Below are 15,761 nucleotides of genomic sequence, written 5' to 3' on the forward strand. Positions count from 1 at the left end.
GAGCGAGACTCCGTCTCAAAAAAAAAACAAAAAAAAAAAATCCTATTTCATGCCAGGGTAGGAAAGCTAAAGAAAAAAAAAAAAAATTTCTCCCAAACTTGCCTTCCTAATTTCCAGTGTACCTAACTGGTTACGCACAACTATTGCTGCACTTGCTATTATAAAATTAAGGTGATAGTGGTTGTATTAGTCAGGATAGGCTAGGCTGAGCTATGTCACAAACAACCCCAGAAGCTTACAATCAGGTTTCTCAATCTCAGCATTAAAAACATTTTTAACCAGATACTTCTTTGTTGTGGAGGCCTGAACTGTGCACTGTGGGATATTTAGCAGCATAACTGGCCAGTGGTACTCCCCTAGTTGTGACAACCAAAAACATCTCCAGACATTGCCAAATTGGTGAAGAAGAAGGGGAATGTAATACTCCCTGGTTGAGAACCACTAGTTTAAAACAATGAATGACTTTTTAAAAACATATGCCACATGTCCATCCTGGTCTAAAACTGATAGAATAATCTCTTTCTAGGGTACTGTTGGTCTTGGGGCAGACAGGCAAAAGAGCATGGATGACTATGTACTCAAAGCATTTGTACAGAAGCAACGTATGTATGTCACTTCTCACATTCCTTGACCAATGCAAGTCATATGACTCAGGTCACATCAATGGGACAGGGAAGCATAATTCCCACTGGGGGAGAAGCAGAAACTATATGTGCACATACAACAGTTTTCCATGTTGCTTTTTCCTCATTTACGTGGACTCTTAAACTTCCACCCTCCCAAACAATCCTTCAATGTTAATTAGAATTAAAGGCAGAACAGCAGTTCCCGTATTTTCTTCCTCTGTACTCTTTCTTCCTCTGTACTTTCTTCCTCTGTACTCCCAGATTAGTTTATCTGGGAGATAAACTAATCGGTATGAAAGAACTTATCAAAACAGGCTATTTTCACTGAATAAAAATTTTAGAAGACATCTGGATAGAGTCCCACATCACTATTATATTTTTACTTGGTACTAATTTTGTGGTATGCAGGAGGAACACATTTCATCTTTGTTCTTTCTTTGCTTACATGGTCTGAAAATTCACATTCTCTCCAGTGAGTCAATTTCCTATGTTTCCTTGACAAGAGTGCAAGTTGCTTCCCCTAAGATATCTGTACCTTCTGAGCAAAGCATTTCTTTGCAATGCCTCATAATTATTTTAGGACCAAATGGTACTATTTCTTTTTCAACAAGGTCAGGTGAACCTCTGAAGAAAAGCCCACAAAAGCCTTGTGTGTTTTTTTTTCCCCCCGAGACTGAGTCTCACTCTGTCGCCTGGGCTGGAATGCAGTGGTGTGATCTCAGCTCACTGCAACCTCCACCTCTCAGGTTCAAGTGATTCTCCTGTCAAGGCCTCCCAAGCAGCTGGGATTACAGGTGTGTCCCACCACACCTGGCTAATTTTTGTAGTCAGTTTTGTAAGTAATTTTTGTAGTAGAGATGGGGTTTCACCATGTTGGGCAGGCAGGCCTCTAACTCCTGACCTCAAGTGATCTGCCCACCTGGGCCTCCAAACTACTGGGATTACAGGCGTGAGCCACTGTGTCCAGCCCTTGTTGTCTTTTCTTCCTCCACATAACATTCTTCTTTTCTCTTTTACTTCAGGTTTAGTTTCCCTTCCACCATATCCCTGTTTTTCTTTTAAAACTATATCCTCTTACCTAGCTAAAGATTCTGCACCCTCTCTGAGAAGTTATAATACAGCAGAATATTCTTCAATTACAAATAAAGACACATTTTGAACATACAGAGTGTACTTTCTTCCGGTATATCAAAAATACTGCATTCTTTAGAGATCACTAGAACAATTCTCTCAAATTTTCATACTTTTTACTTAGGATTGAAATTCCAGGTAGAATTCTTCTCCTTGCATCTCCCCCTGGTAACGACTGGGCTAGTTACTAGAAAAACTACCTATTTCTCCTGGGTTCTACTAGAGATAAAAGGTACATAAAGATATAATACAAACACACAGGCAATTACACAAATTTTTTGGAGAAGTAATGACAAAAACTTGATTGTGTGTTTCCCAAGTTACTGGGAGGCGGTTAAGAGTGCAAGTAGGTTGGAAACAAGAAAGTTGGCATTTGCTGGTGATGACAACTTGCTTTTATGAGCTGGCAGGTCTGTGGTTTATGGGAGGCTGAGACTGGCTTAAAGAGCCAAGGACAATGAAGACATGAGGAATTAACTTTGATTAGGGAAAGTGGGGAGGGTTCATCGATAAATAAAAAGTGCTGTAGTAGAGATCAGATTTTATCATAGCTAACCATAAAGCATTAGGTGCTACAAGAAAAATACAGATAAAGTAGTACAAATAATCATATAGCCCATGATCACTATCAAAAGCATAGATATTGACTGTCTACTAATGGTTCTTCCAGCCAATTCCAGTGTGCTTTTAGAGTACTGCAAAGGTGACTCTGAAATTGAGCCACTGTCAACACCCACTTTCTCCCCATTTGGCTGTTGTATGCCAGGCTCTCCAAATAGGTGGACTCTACAGCACATCTTAAGCAAGCTGAAGCAGATCATCTTTGCCCTGGGAGATGAGCTGCGAGCTTTTGAACATCCTGTTAGGAAGTATCCATATCTTTTAATTAGATGACCAAACACATACTTATTTATTCCTGTTTCATCTATGATTCTTTTTCTTTAATTTAAAAATATTAAAAAAAATTTTTTTTTGAGATGGAGTCTCACTCTGTTGCCCGGCTGGAGTGTAGTGGTGCATCTCAGCTGACTGCAACCTCTGCCTTCCATGTTCAAGCGATTCTCCTGCCTCAGCCTCCCAAGTAGCTGGGATTACAGGTGTGTGCCACCACGCCCAGTTAATTTTTTATATTTTTAGTAGAGATGGGGTTTTACCATGTTGGCCAGGCTGGTCTCGATCTCTTGACCTTGTGATCCACCCGCCTCGGCCTCCTGAAGTGCTGGGATTACAGGCGTAAGCCACCGTGCCTGGCTGATTTTTTTTTTTTTTTGGAGACAGGGTCTCACTCTGCCACTCAGGTTGGAGTGCAGTGGTATGAGTGTGGCTCAATGCCACCTTGACCTGCCAGGCTAAAGCAATCCTCCGAACTCAGCCTCTCTGAGTAGCGAGGATTACAGGCGCAGGTCACCACACCAGGCTATTTTATTTTTTTTGTCCAGATAGGATCTCAATTTGTTGCTCACACTGGTCTCAAACTCCTAGGCTCAAGTGATCTTCCTGCTTCTACCTCCCAAAGTGCTGGGATGACAGGCATGAGTCACCACGCCCAGCTCTATGATTATTTCTAAGCAACACAGATGATAAATAATGGCATAGGAACCCTCAAAATAATTCAGCCTTCCTATATTACTCTTTTTCTTGGAACTTCAATTAACCACAGCCAAAAATCAGCCATGAACTTGAATTTTTAAAAGTCCTTCTCAACAGACAATCATCTGTACTTTATGGAAAAAGAAATGGTTCAAAGAGAAAGGAAAGTAGGACCAGAATACACACAGTATATCTGTAGGTCTGGTGGTTACTGGGAGTAATGAGTTATATAATGAACAGGAACCAGAACTAAATCTACCATTAAGGAATTCACTGGTTGCACTGCAAAACTTCTTCCAAGTTGACCAAATCTGAGCACTTTTGCAACCAAAAATCTCTATTGTTTCTATGCATCACTGGGAGATTTGAACTAAGTAGGACTTTAGCTCTGCTGACCTTTTACTTTCCTACACAGGTAACAATGGAGACTACAGATCATTTTCCCAAGCTTTCCCTAATTCCTCTATTCCTTAACAAAACCAATTCCACTTTGGGAACATCTTGTAGGCCCAGAATGCTCTCTGACACATCTTCCTCCACTTAGTATGAGTTTTGATTCTGCTTAAGTCACACAGCTGCAGTGGCATGCTGTCTAGAAATAGTTTATGTTGGTAGTCAAGCTGAACAAACCCTGATTTCTATTTATGACATTCCCTTCTGACTCTTTGATTCCAATCAATGCACTGAAAATAAAACTGAGACCCTGAATAAAAAAAAAAAAACACAGGCTAGATAGGAACAAGGCTTACAATGCATAATACATACATAATGTATGTATGTATTTACATACATTACATAATGTATACATACATACCTTTACAATACATACATAATGCTAAAGTTGAAAGAGGGAGAAAGCTTAATGTCCCTTCCTCTGCTACCTCTCTTCCTACCTATCTCAGTATTTTTAAATACTGATGAAAACCACAAATTGAACGCCTCCTTATTCAGTTTCTCACAGGCTGTTACTAACAATGGGGCAAGGTTATACACTAGTATCAGAAGAAAAAGAATGTTCCACAAACCATAGGAAACATGTTTGTGGTTTTTGCTGTAAATGATGAAGATACATAGTATTTTGGCCCTAAAAACAAAGTAGGTACAATTAGAAAAGAGGACTTTCCAGATGTGATGGTGAAGAGATACAGATGGGCTGTGGGCAATAATGACTGAAAATGGACTTTGGCTACTATAATGGCTAGCCAGTTTTACTACTGCTGCTGTCTAAAAGAGGCAAAAGTCTTACATTTTGCAAAGTTACTACCAATGGTTTCAAAGGAATGGAATTCTTACCTTGCTCCCAAACATGTATTCCCTTTCCCTCATGGTCAAGACAGATTTACCACATTACTTCCTTCCTTAGGGAGCTCTAAATTTCAAGTGAACCAGAAGAAAACATCAGTTGAGAACTTCACAAAGGTTCACGTATGAGTTCCTCCACTTGAGAGAAGACAACATTTCTGTAAACAGCACCACTCTACTTTTTATAATTAAAGTACGACCCATGGGAATCACTTGTGACTCCTCTCTCTTCCTTTTCTTTCTAGTTTATTTCATAGACTGATACGGTTTGGATATTTGTGCCCTCTCAATTTCATGTGGAAATGTGACCCCCCAATGTTGGAAGTAGCGCCTGGGGGCAGGCGTTGATCATGGGGGTAGGCTCCTCATGAATGGCATTGTGCCATTCCCATGGTAAAGGGCTCTTGCTCTATTAGTTCACGTGAGAGCTGGTTGTTTAAAACAGACTGACATCTCTTCCCTTCTTTCTTGCTCTCTGTTTTGCCATGTGACATGCCTATTCCCTCTTTGCCTTTTTGTCATGAATAAAAGCTTCCTGAGGCCACACCAGAAGCTAAGATGTTGATGCCATTCTCGTATAGTCTACAGAACCACGAGCCAAATAAAGCTCTTTGTTTTCTAAATTACCAAGTCTCAGGTTTTCTTTTTCTTTTTTTTTTTTAGACACAGTCTCATTCTGTCCCCTGGGCTGGAGTGCAGTGGTGTAATCTCGGCTCACCGCAACCTCCACTTCCTGGGTTCAAGCGATTCTCCTGCCTCAGCCTCCCAAGTAGCTGGGATTACAGGCACCCGTCACTACACCCAGCTTATTTTTTGTATTTTCAGTAGAGATGGGTTTTCACCATGTTGGCCAGGCTGGTCTCAAACTCCTGACCTTGTGATTCGCTTGCCTTGGCCTCCCAAAGTGCTGGGATTAGAAGCCTGAGCCACCGTGCCCTGCCAGTCTCAGGTGTTTTTTTTATAGCCACCGTGCCCTGCCAGTCTCAGGTATTTTTTTTATAGCAATTTAGAGCAACTCTATTTTACTAAAATGGACTAACACAGAGACCACTGTTTACTCCTTCAGTATGTTTTAGTTTCACTTCTTCCTCTGCATTTTCACTGTTGAGATTATAAGCAAAAGTCCCATAACTATGTTACTTGTCTTTAATTTCCCCCTTCCCCAATCCATCCTGTATGTCAGGTTAATTTTTTCATCTTGCCATTATCTTAAAAGACATACAATGCCTCTCTATTGTTTACTGGATAAAGCCCAAGCTATCTTGAACACTCCAGTCTCTCCATAATTGTTTCTATCTTGTCTAGCCATCTTTATCACCCAATAATTCCTTACTCCATTATTTTTATACACAGAATTTTAATTTTTAAAGTAATTTTATAAACATTTGTTCATGTGATTTCCACAACAAACCCATGATGACACAAGTGTGTAATTCCCTTTTAAAGTAAACTTCTTTAAGTATAACATATGTGTAGAAAGTACACAAATAACTAGCATATAGTTCTATAAATTTTCACAAACACACCATGAAGCACCATACGGATCAATAAATTGAACAGTAGTAGTAACCCAAAAAAGTCCTCCTAAGGTGTTTTTTTAGTTACTACCCCTACCAAAAGTAACCTCTTTCCTGACCTCTACCACCAGAGGGTGGTTCTGTCAATTTTTGAACTTTCTAGAAATAGTATCATACAGTATATACTATTCTGTGTCTGGCTTCTTTTACTCAAAGTACGTTTGTGAGATTCATTATGGTGATACATGCAGCAATAGTTTGTTTATTGGCAATTCTCTTCATTGGTGTATCTGCTGGTTCAAGGCTCCAGCAGTTTTGATGTAGGTCAGTTTATTAACTCCAGCCCAGGAAAATGCATGACACACCTCTTGGTTGAGTACTTATTCTCACTGCTGGATAGTGTCCCATTACATAAATATGCTACAATCTAGTTATTTATTCTACCATTCTTGGTTTAGTTTTTCCCCCATTTTCAACCTATTACAAACAGTGTTGCTGTGAATAGTTCCATACATATTTAGGGCATTTATGTGCATATTTTGAGAGAAACAGCTGGATCATAGAATATGGATATATTCAGCTTGAGTAGATATTGCCTAATAGTTTCCAAAGTGATTGCACCAAATTATACTTCTACCAGCAGCACAGGAGAGTTGTATTCCTAACATTGTCACCAACAGCTGGAATCACAGGCTTTTTCATCTTATCCATTCTAGCTGGTACATAGTGGTGTCTTTCTGTTATTTTAATTTGCATTTCCCTATCAACAAATGAGATTGACTATGATCCCCTGAGAATACTGAGGACAAGAAAGATCAAGTGGTAATCCAGGAACAAAACCCAAGTTTCTTGGCTGTAAGTCCACAGCTCTTCCTGCCAACCCACACAAACTCTTCACTCCCATAAAGATAAAGATTCTAATGAAGCTGCCATACATGCTGCATTTCTGCCTTCCTAAAACACAGCTATATACTTTTCATACATTACTTGATTTAATCCTCACAACTCCATAAAATATTATGGTCTCATTTTTATAGATCAGGAAATTAAGACACAAAGAGATTAGGTGGCATATTTAAGATCACACAGTTTAAAATTCAGAGTTGGGACTCGAACCCAAGAGTGTCTAATTCTATAGCCACTAGACTTTCCTTCATGCCATGTTGCTACCATTCACAAAATTAAAGATGCTTTTTAGTTTCCCAGAAAATTCACAGCAGATCAACTCACTACTCACTACTCGTCGACAGTGTGTCTTAAACTTTGTTGGATTTGATTCATTAATCCATTCATCCATCCACCACGTGGATACTAGGTGTCCACATGTCCCAGGCATTACACTAGGAACACACTGATGAGTGAAAAAGAAGTTGATACGGTTTGGCTCGGTGTCCCTACCCAAATCTCATCTTGAATTGTACTTCCATAATTCCCACTTGTGGGAGGGAGCTGGTGGGAGGTAACTGAATCATGGGGACACTTTCCCCTATACTGTTCTCATGGTAGTGAATCAGTCTAAGGAGATCTGATGGTGGGTTTTTTTTTTTTTTTTTTTGAGATGGAGTCTCGCTCTGTTGCCCAGGCTGGACTGCAGTGGTGTGATCTCAGCTCACTGTAACCCTGCCTCCTGGGTTCAAGCAATTCTCCTGTCTCAGCCTTCCGAGTAGCTGGGACTACAGGTGCCTGCCACCATGCCCACCTAATTTTTGTATTTTTAGTAGAGACGGGGTTTCACCTTGTTGGTCAGGCTGGTCTCGAACTCCTGACCTCAGGTAATCCACCAGCCTTGGCCTCCCAAAGTGCTGGGATTATAGGCATGAGTCACTGTTTTGGCCAATCTGATGGTTTTCTTGCTGCTGTTGTTTTTTAGACACAGTTTCGCTCTTGTTGCCCAGGCTGGAGCACAATGATGCAATCTCGGCTCACTGCAACCTCTTCCTCCAAGGTTCAAGCGATTCTCCTGCCTCAGCCTCCCGAGTAGCTGGGATTACAGGTGTACATCACCACGCCCGGCTAGTTTTGTATTTTCAGTAGAGACAGGGTTTCTCCATGTTGGTCAGGCTAGTATTGAACCCCCTACCTCAGATGATCTGCCCGCCTCGGCCTCCCAAAGTGCTGGGATTACAGGTGTGAGCCACCACGGCTAGATGATCTGATGGTTTTATAAGGGGTTTCTGCTTTCACTTCTCTCTCATTATCTCTTGCCGCTGCCATGTAAGAAGTGCCTTTCACTTTCTGCCATGATTTTGAGGCCTCCCCAGCCATGTGGAACTGTGTTTAATGTGTCCATTAAACCTCTTTTTCTTTCCAGTCTTGGGTATGTCTTTATCAGCAGCATGAAAATGGACTAATACAGAAGTCCTCACATCTTTTGACATAGAGGAAAATGTCATTAATTAAATAGTCATGCACACAGATGTAAAATTACAACTGTTAAAGGTTATGATGGATTAAGAGTTAGTATCTCTGGGTGTGAAACTTAACATGGTAAGACTGTAGCACCTAATGGGGGCCTCTGACTCAGACTAGAGGGTCAAGAAAGGTTTCTCTGAGGAAATGGTGATTGAGAATAAATATCAGTAAGTAAAATTATTTAGAAGAAGAAGACTGTTCTAGATTGAAGGAACAATATATGCAGAGTCTGAGGAGACAGAAAGCACTGCATGTCTGAAGACACAGAAGAAGGGTGGTGTTAGGAGAGAACAAAGTGGAGCCCCACAGTACAACAGCCCAGAGAAGGAGATGCAGCCACATTCTACTGGGCATTGTAGGTGACATAAAGGATTTTGGCTTTTATCCTAGGAGCAAAGGGAGGCCACTGAATGGCTTTAAGAAGAGCGACAACATGATTGGGTTAACTTTTTTTTTTTAAATGGAGATGGAGTCTCATTATGTTGTCCAGGCTGGTCTGGAACTCCTGGGATCAAGTGATCTATGCACCTCAGGCTCCCAAAGTGCAGGGATTACATGCCTGAGCCACTGTGCCCAGCCAGGATTTACATTTCCTAAAAACTCACACTAAAATGGGGAGAACTGATTCAGAAGAGAAAGAATAGATATATGAAGATCAGTTAGGACACTACTAAAGTAGTCTAGGCAATATCTTAACCTGAAAAGGTAAAAGAGGAAATGAAGAGAAATGAATGGATATGAGAGATATTTAGGAGTGCAAAGCTGACAGAACTTAGTCAATGGAGGAAATGAGAAAGGAAGACTTCTGAGATGACTCAGGTATCTGGCATGTACAATTAGACGAATACAGAATACTAAAAGAAGATCAAATCTGCTGGGAGGAGAGGAGAAATCATAGGTTCAGTTTTGGATGTGTTGCGTCTGAGATGCCTTTGAGATATGTAAATGGCAGTCAATGAGGTAGTAGGATATACAGTCAGCCCTCTGTATTCAGAGGTTCTGCATTTGTGGATTCAACCAACAGCAGATTTAAAATATTCAGGAAAAACAAATGAATGGTTGTATCCGTACTTACCATGTACAGGTTTTTTCTTGCCATTATTTCCCTAAACAATACAGTATAATAACTATTTACATAGCATTTACATTGTATTAGGTATTATAAGTAACCTATAAATTATTTAAAGTATACAGGAGGATGTGCATAGGTTATATGCATACCATATCATTTTATATAAGGGACTCAGTATCCTTGAATTTTGGTATCTGAGAGGGGGCCAGTGGGTAGAGTGTCCTGGAACTAATCCCTGAGGATACTGAGGGATGAATGTATATGAGTCTACAGCTCAGAGAATAAGTCTGGATTAGAGATAAAAACTTCTGACAGAATAAACAGTAAGCAATAGATACAGATGAAATAACATGAGGAAAAAAAAGACCACCAAGGACTGGGCCTTCAGGAATTCCAACATCTAATGAATAGATAGAAATGGATAAATCTGTACAGGAGACTAAGAAAGAATAAATGCTGAGAAAGGAGAAAAACAGGGATAATGTGATGTCATAGAAGTCAAGGGAGGAGAGGGTTATAAGAATAACAAAGTCATTAATAATGCTGATTAGCACTGACAGGTCAAGTAAAATAAAGACTTAAAAGTCTGCTGGATTTAATACTATGAAGATCATTACTGATCCTAATAAGAGCTACTTCAATGGTGTGATGGGGTAGAAACCACAATGAAGTAGGAGTTTAGAATGAGTGGGAGAAGCTATGGTGTTAAAAAAAAAAAAAAAAAAAAAAATTCAATACCCATCCTAAAGTTGTTAAGTTTTGTTTAAGAAGCAAAACTTTCACGCCTGTAATCCAAGCACTTTGGGAGGCCAAAGCGGATGGACTGCCTGAGCGCAACACTGTGAAATCCCGTCTCTACTAAAAAAAACAAAATTAGCCAGGGGTGGTGGCGTGCATCTGCAGTCCCACCTACTTGGGAGGCTGAGGCAGGAGAACTGCTTGAACTCAAGAGACAGAGGTTGCAATGAGCCGAGATCATGCCACTGCTCTCCAGCCTGGGCGACAGAGTGAGACTCTGTCTTTAAAAAAAAAAAAAGAAAAAAGAAAAAAGAAAAGAAAGAAAGCAAAACTTATTAAGAGAACACAGAACACAGACACAATGCTACAGTTTTGCTAATTCTTTAAATGCAATAAAAATCCAAAAAAAGGAAGGCTCAAAGTAGCTGGGTAACCCAGGAAAGTCTTTATAGAGAAGGAAAGTCTTAAGCAGAGTACTTAAGTGCAAAATTGAGTGACTGAAAGATGCTCAATCGAGGGAAATTAAATGAGAAAAATACATGGTGTGTGTGTTGGGAGGGGGGGCCTGGAACTGGGATAGGCTGGAGTGATGGAAAAAAGCCAAGAGATACAGTCTTCTGTTTTGTAATAAAGGCTCAATACTAAATTATTTGGGACTAGATAATCTAGGTCCTAAAGTCTCCTTTTTGCTGCCAACCTGGGGGCCAATTACACTAGAGGGCTGGTAGAAAAAAGAGAATATAAGAATCATAAATCAATTGTGTTGCTCACTAGCTTTGGATGATTCTGTGTGAAAGGTGAGGATGAGTAAAATAAGTGGTTAAAAGGTAATTTTATATTATTTGTGATTTTTAGGCAGTTGGAAGAAGTGGAAAAGAACACAGACTTTATAAAACCAAATCTGTAGTCTAGGAAAAAAATACGTATTTTAAAAATACAGACTTTAGAGCTAGAGGGAATCAGATGTGAATACTAACTACTTACTACCTATGTAGCATTGGAAATGTAATTAATCTCTGCATTCCAGTTTTTCACTTATAAAATGGGGAAACAAGCTTCTTAGCAAAGTCGTTTCTGGATTTAGAGATGAGATGGTAGTGCTTGATTCCTAAGCATCTAGTAAACAGTGGCTAATACAGTTGTTTTAATACTATATGAGAAAACAGGGAATACAGTCAAACAGATAACCTTGTATACCTAAGAGAGGGACATTTTGTTTACTGGTGGGCCTTAATCTACATTTTTTGTAAGTATTTATCCACAAGTTAGTGAAAAGCATCAGACAGTAAAGTGTAGTTTTTGGGCCTATTTTGAAATCAATATAATCTGTCTCATAGACTTTTAAAACTAATAATATTATATATGTAACTATTCATTAAGTATTTAGAAAGTTAAAATATATTCTTACTTTATATTATTGCCAACTTTAAACTTTAATTATTTGTTTTTCAGATAAGGGGCTCCCTCTCTCGCCCAGGCTAGAGCACAGTAACACCATTATGGCTCACTGAAGCCTCGAGTAATTCTCTCACCTCATCCTCTTGAGTATACAGGACTACAGGTGAACGCCACTACTCCTGGCTAATTTATTTTTTGATGAGACAGGGTATTTCTATGTTGACCAAGCTGGTCTTGAATCCCCGGTCTCAGCAATTTTCCCACCCTGGACTACCAAAGTGCTGGGATTACAAACGTGAGCCACCATACCAGGTCATGTTATAGCTAATTTTGTAAAAACCAAAAGAATAAAAAAGGCAGGCCAGGTGCAGTGGCTCATACCTGTAATCTAAGCACTTTGGGAGGCTGAGGTGGGCAGATTACCTGAGGTCAGGAGTTTGAGACCAGCCTGGCCAACACAGTGAAACCCTGTCTCTACTAAAAAGACAAAAATTTGCTGGGTGTGGCGGCACATGATTATAATCCCAGCTACTCGGGAGGCTGAGGCAGGAGAATCACTTGAACCTGGGAGGTGGAGGTTGCAGTGAGCCAAGATAGCACCACTGTACTCCAGCCTAGGTGACAAGAGCGAAATTCTATCTCAAAAAAAAAAAAAGAAAGAAAAAGAAAAAAGACAACTATAGTTAAGGGCAAAAAAAGAACACAGGACAAGAAACAGTAAAGACAGGCAAGAAACAGGAAAGACAAGACAGGCAGATAGAGAAGAGACAGTCAGACAAGAGCTAAGACAGGGAAAATCTGCCCAGACTGCCTGGATACCTTCATAGCCCTCCCCTCGCTATTTCTATTTGAAAGTCCAAACCAAAGCAGTCTAAGCCTCCTGCTCTGCCAAGCCAGCTTTTCCTTTACCTGACTGTGCCACTGCTGTCATCTCTTGCCCAGCATGTCTTCTCTCCTAGGAGTCTCCTAACCAGTACTTAACCACAGACTAACTAGACTTGGTATAGCCATACAGTGTTCTAGGCCACTTCCTCTCAGTCATTAAAAAACAAAACAAAACAAAACGAAACAAAGAACTTGCACCTGATAAACTAAGAAGAAGACCTTGTGACAGAAATGAGGAAGTATGTTTATAGAACACTGGGATCTTCTTTCGGAATAATTTTTAAGAGACGCCTTTGAAAAACTTTATCATTTTAAGAGATAAAAAGAGTGATAGATGACATTTAAAAAAAGATTCCAAAGGCTAAATGAAAAACCCACCCCAAGAGGACTAACCCCAATTTATTTAGTATCTCTTCTTACTGTGTGCTGAGGGCCATCTTCATTATCCCTCATGTAGAAAGGCTTGATTGCTAATGGATAATTAATAACGAAGACAGGTATGTTGCCACAGTGCTTCACCAGGTACTTTTCGTGTTCAGTTTGTAGATCAACACCCCACTGTAATGAGAAGAAAGAAATGACCAAAAGAGAAGACAGAGGTGAAATATACAATTAAGCACCTGAAAATAACCTGCATCAATTTCAAGGGCTTCATCTTCCTAAGGCTCCATGTGTGGAGCGAGCTGCTAAGGTTATACAGCTGACTAAACCAGAGAGACCTATTTGTTAACAAGAACACCTACAGGCCTGGAAAGATGAAAGCTGAGGCCAGTAGATAAACACTGCTTTCTGTATCCCCATTGTTCCCCTACCCTCACCTCCCAGGAGCAGATAATACAGCACCTGCAGGAAAACAAAGTCTACTTTACAATGGGATAAAAAAATTCTGACTTCAGAATCAGTTTTTAATAGTGCCTTACGCTTGTTCCACAGTAACTGTTCCTAAGTCTCGGGAAATTAAATGACAGAAGATAATAATCCTAATATTGAGCCTATCTTTGGCTAAATGACTTCTCTTGGTGACTTTTTTTTTTTTTTTTGAGACAGAGTCTGGCTGTGTCGCCCAGGCTGGAGTACAGTGGCACAATCTCGGCTCACTACAACCTCCACCTCCCGGATTCATGCGATTCTCCTGCCTCAGTCTCCCAAGTAGCTGGGACTTCAGGCGCCCACCACCATGCCCGGTTATTTTTTTTTTTTTTTTGTATTCTTAGTAGAGATGGGGTTTCACTATGTTGGCCAGGCTGGTCTTGAACCTTGTGATTTGCCCACCTTGGCCTCCCAAAGTGCTGGGATTACAGGTGTGAGCTACAGTGCCCGGCTGGTGACTTCTTTCTAAATAAAAAGAATCAACTCATGTGTGAGATGCTCTTTGATGAATATTTATTAACTCTGTTCAATAGATTTATTAAGCAAATACTAATGTGCCTATTAAATTCCAGGTACCATATGATATACTGGATAAAGTGGCAAGAAAAATAGTTACAATCCCTGACTTCATGAAGCTTCCAGGGTAGGAGACAAAGAAATGAAAACTTACACAAAGAATTGATTATAAATATAACAAGCACAGGTTACTTTTGTAATATATAAAGATCTGACTTAATTGGGATTGAACTGGTACAAGGAATAGTTTAAACACAAAGGTTAACATTATCTTATTACTACCACTTGTTTGGCAGTATCTTAGTTATAGGAAAAAAATAACTTGAATAGGAACCAAGAGTTTTGCCTCCAACACTATACACATGCCCACTGACAGATCATGTGGTCTTCTGGACCTGTATCATTGCCAATAAAATAAAAAAGCTCTAGCTGGGGACGGTGGCTCATGCTTTTAATCCCAGCACTTTGGGAAGCTGAGGAGTGCTTGAGCACAGAAGCTCGTGACTAGCCTAGGCAACATAACCCTGTCTCTACAAAAAATAAAAAAATCAGCCAGGCCTGGTGGCACGCACCTGTAGTCCCATATACTTGGAAGACTGAGTTGGGAGGACTGATGTGAGCCCGGGAGGTGGAATCTGCAGTGAGTCATGTTTGTACCACTGCACTCCAGCCTCGGCAACACAGAGAGATCCTGTCTTTCAATCAATCAATCAATCAATCAATAAAATAAAATAAAATAAAATAAAGGAGTTCCTTCACAGAAAGACAGAGTTGTACGGTGGTTGTCAGGGGTCTGGGAATGGGGCAAATGAGGGGATACTGATCAAAGTGTATGCACTTTCAGTTATAAGACAAACAAGTTCTGGGGATCTAATGTACAGTGTGGGTAGTGACAGACGTGTTAACTAATTTGACTGTAATAATTTATTACACAATGTATACGTGTATCAAATCATCATGCTGTATACCCTGAATATATACAATCTTCTTTTGTTGTTGTTCTTAGAGACAAAGTCTTTCTCTGTCACCTAGGCTGGAGGGCTGTAGTCGATCATGGCTCACTGCAATCTTAATCTCCTGGACTCAAGCAATCTGCCTACCTTGGCCTCTTAAAAGTGCTGGGATTATAGGCGTGAACTATCACACCTGGCCTATACAATCTTTATCAAGTAATTTTTGGAAGAAAAAAAAAAAAGAATTCTTGGCTGGGTACTGAGGCATGCCCCTATAGTCCCAGTTACTTGGGAGGCTGAAATGGGGGATCCCTTGAGCCCAGGAGTTCAAGATGAGCTCAGGCAACATAATGAGACCTTCATCTCTTAAATATAAAGTTCTTTAAAAGCAAAACAAAACAAAAAAACCCCAGTGTTTTCCAGGGTGGCTCACAAACTAAAAGGCTCTATAAAGTTCAACTGAAAAACAAACCTGTTTCTGCAAGCACTAAATCTGGAAAAAGAAAAAAAAAAAAAACCTGTTTAGTTATGTTGCCTAAATTTATTTGATAATATAACTTCCTTTGTTGGTCATCTTTTAATGTCATTCAGAATATACGTTGGAAAACACAGAATTAGTTGACTTCCACAGTAATATTATTATTATTATTATTATTATTTTTTTTTTTTTTTTTTTTTTGAGGCAGAGTCTCGCTCTGTCGCCCAGGCTGGAGTGCAGTGGCGCGATCTCGGCTCACTGCAAGCTCCGCCT

At 40.0% G+C, this 15,761-nt stretch overlaps 1 protein-coding gene across 6 annotated transcripts in view; it reads right to left on the bottom strand.

Moving 5' to 3' along the window:
• Positions 1-15,761, bottom strand: part of NARS2 (asparaginyl-tRNA synthetase 2, mitochondrial) — a 138,738-nt gene that overhangs the window by 13,855 nt on the left and 109,122 nt on the right. For all 6 annotated transcript variants that reach the window (XR_002731091.2, XM_026446988.1, XM_023209308.2 and 3 more), the window contains one exon: positions 13,092-13,229. Coding sequence is in view for 5 of the 6 variants with exons in the window: in XM_026446988.1 (XP_026302773.1) it covers positions 13,092-13,229 (138 nt within the window). In the remaining variant the exon portion in view is untranslated. The remainder of the gene's footprint in view (positions 1-13,091; positions 13,230-15,761) is intronic.

This window comes from Piliocolobus tephrosceles, chromosome 13, assembly GCF_002776525.5.
Source record: "Piliocolobus tephrosceles isolate RC106 chromosome 13, ASM277652v3, whole genome shotgun sequence".
NCBI lineage: Eukaryota > Metazoa > Chordata > Mammalia > Primates > Cercopithecidae > Piliocolobus > Piliocolobus tephrosceles.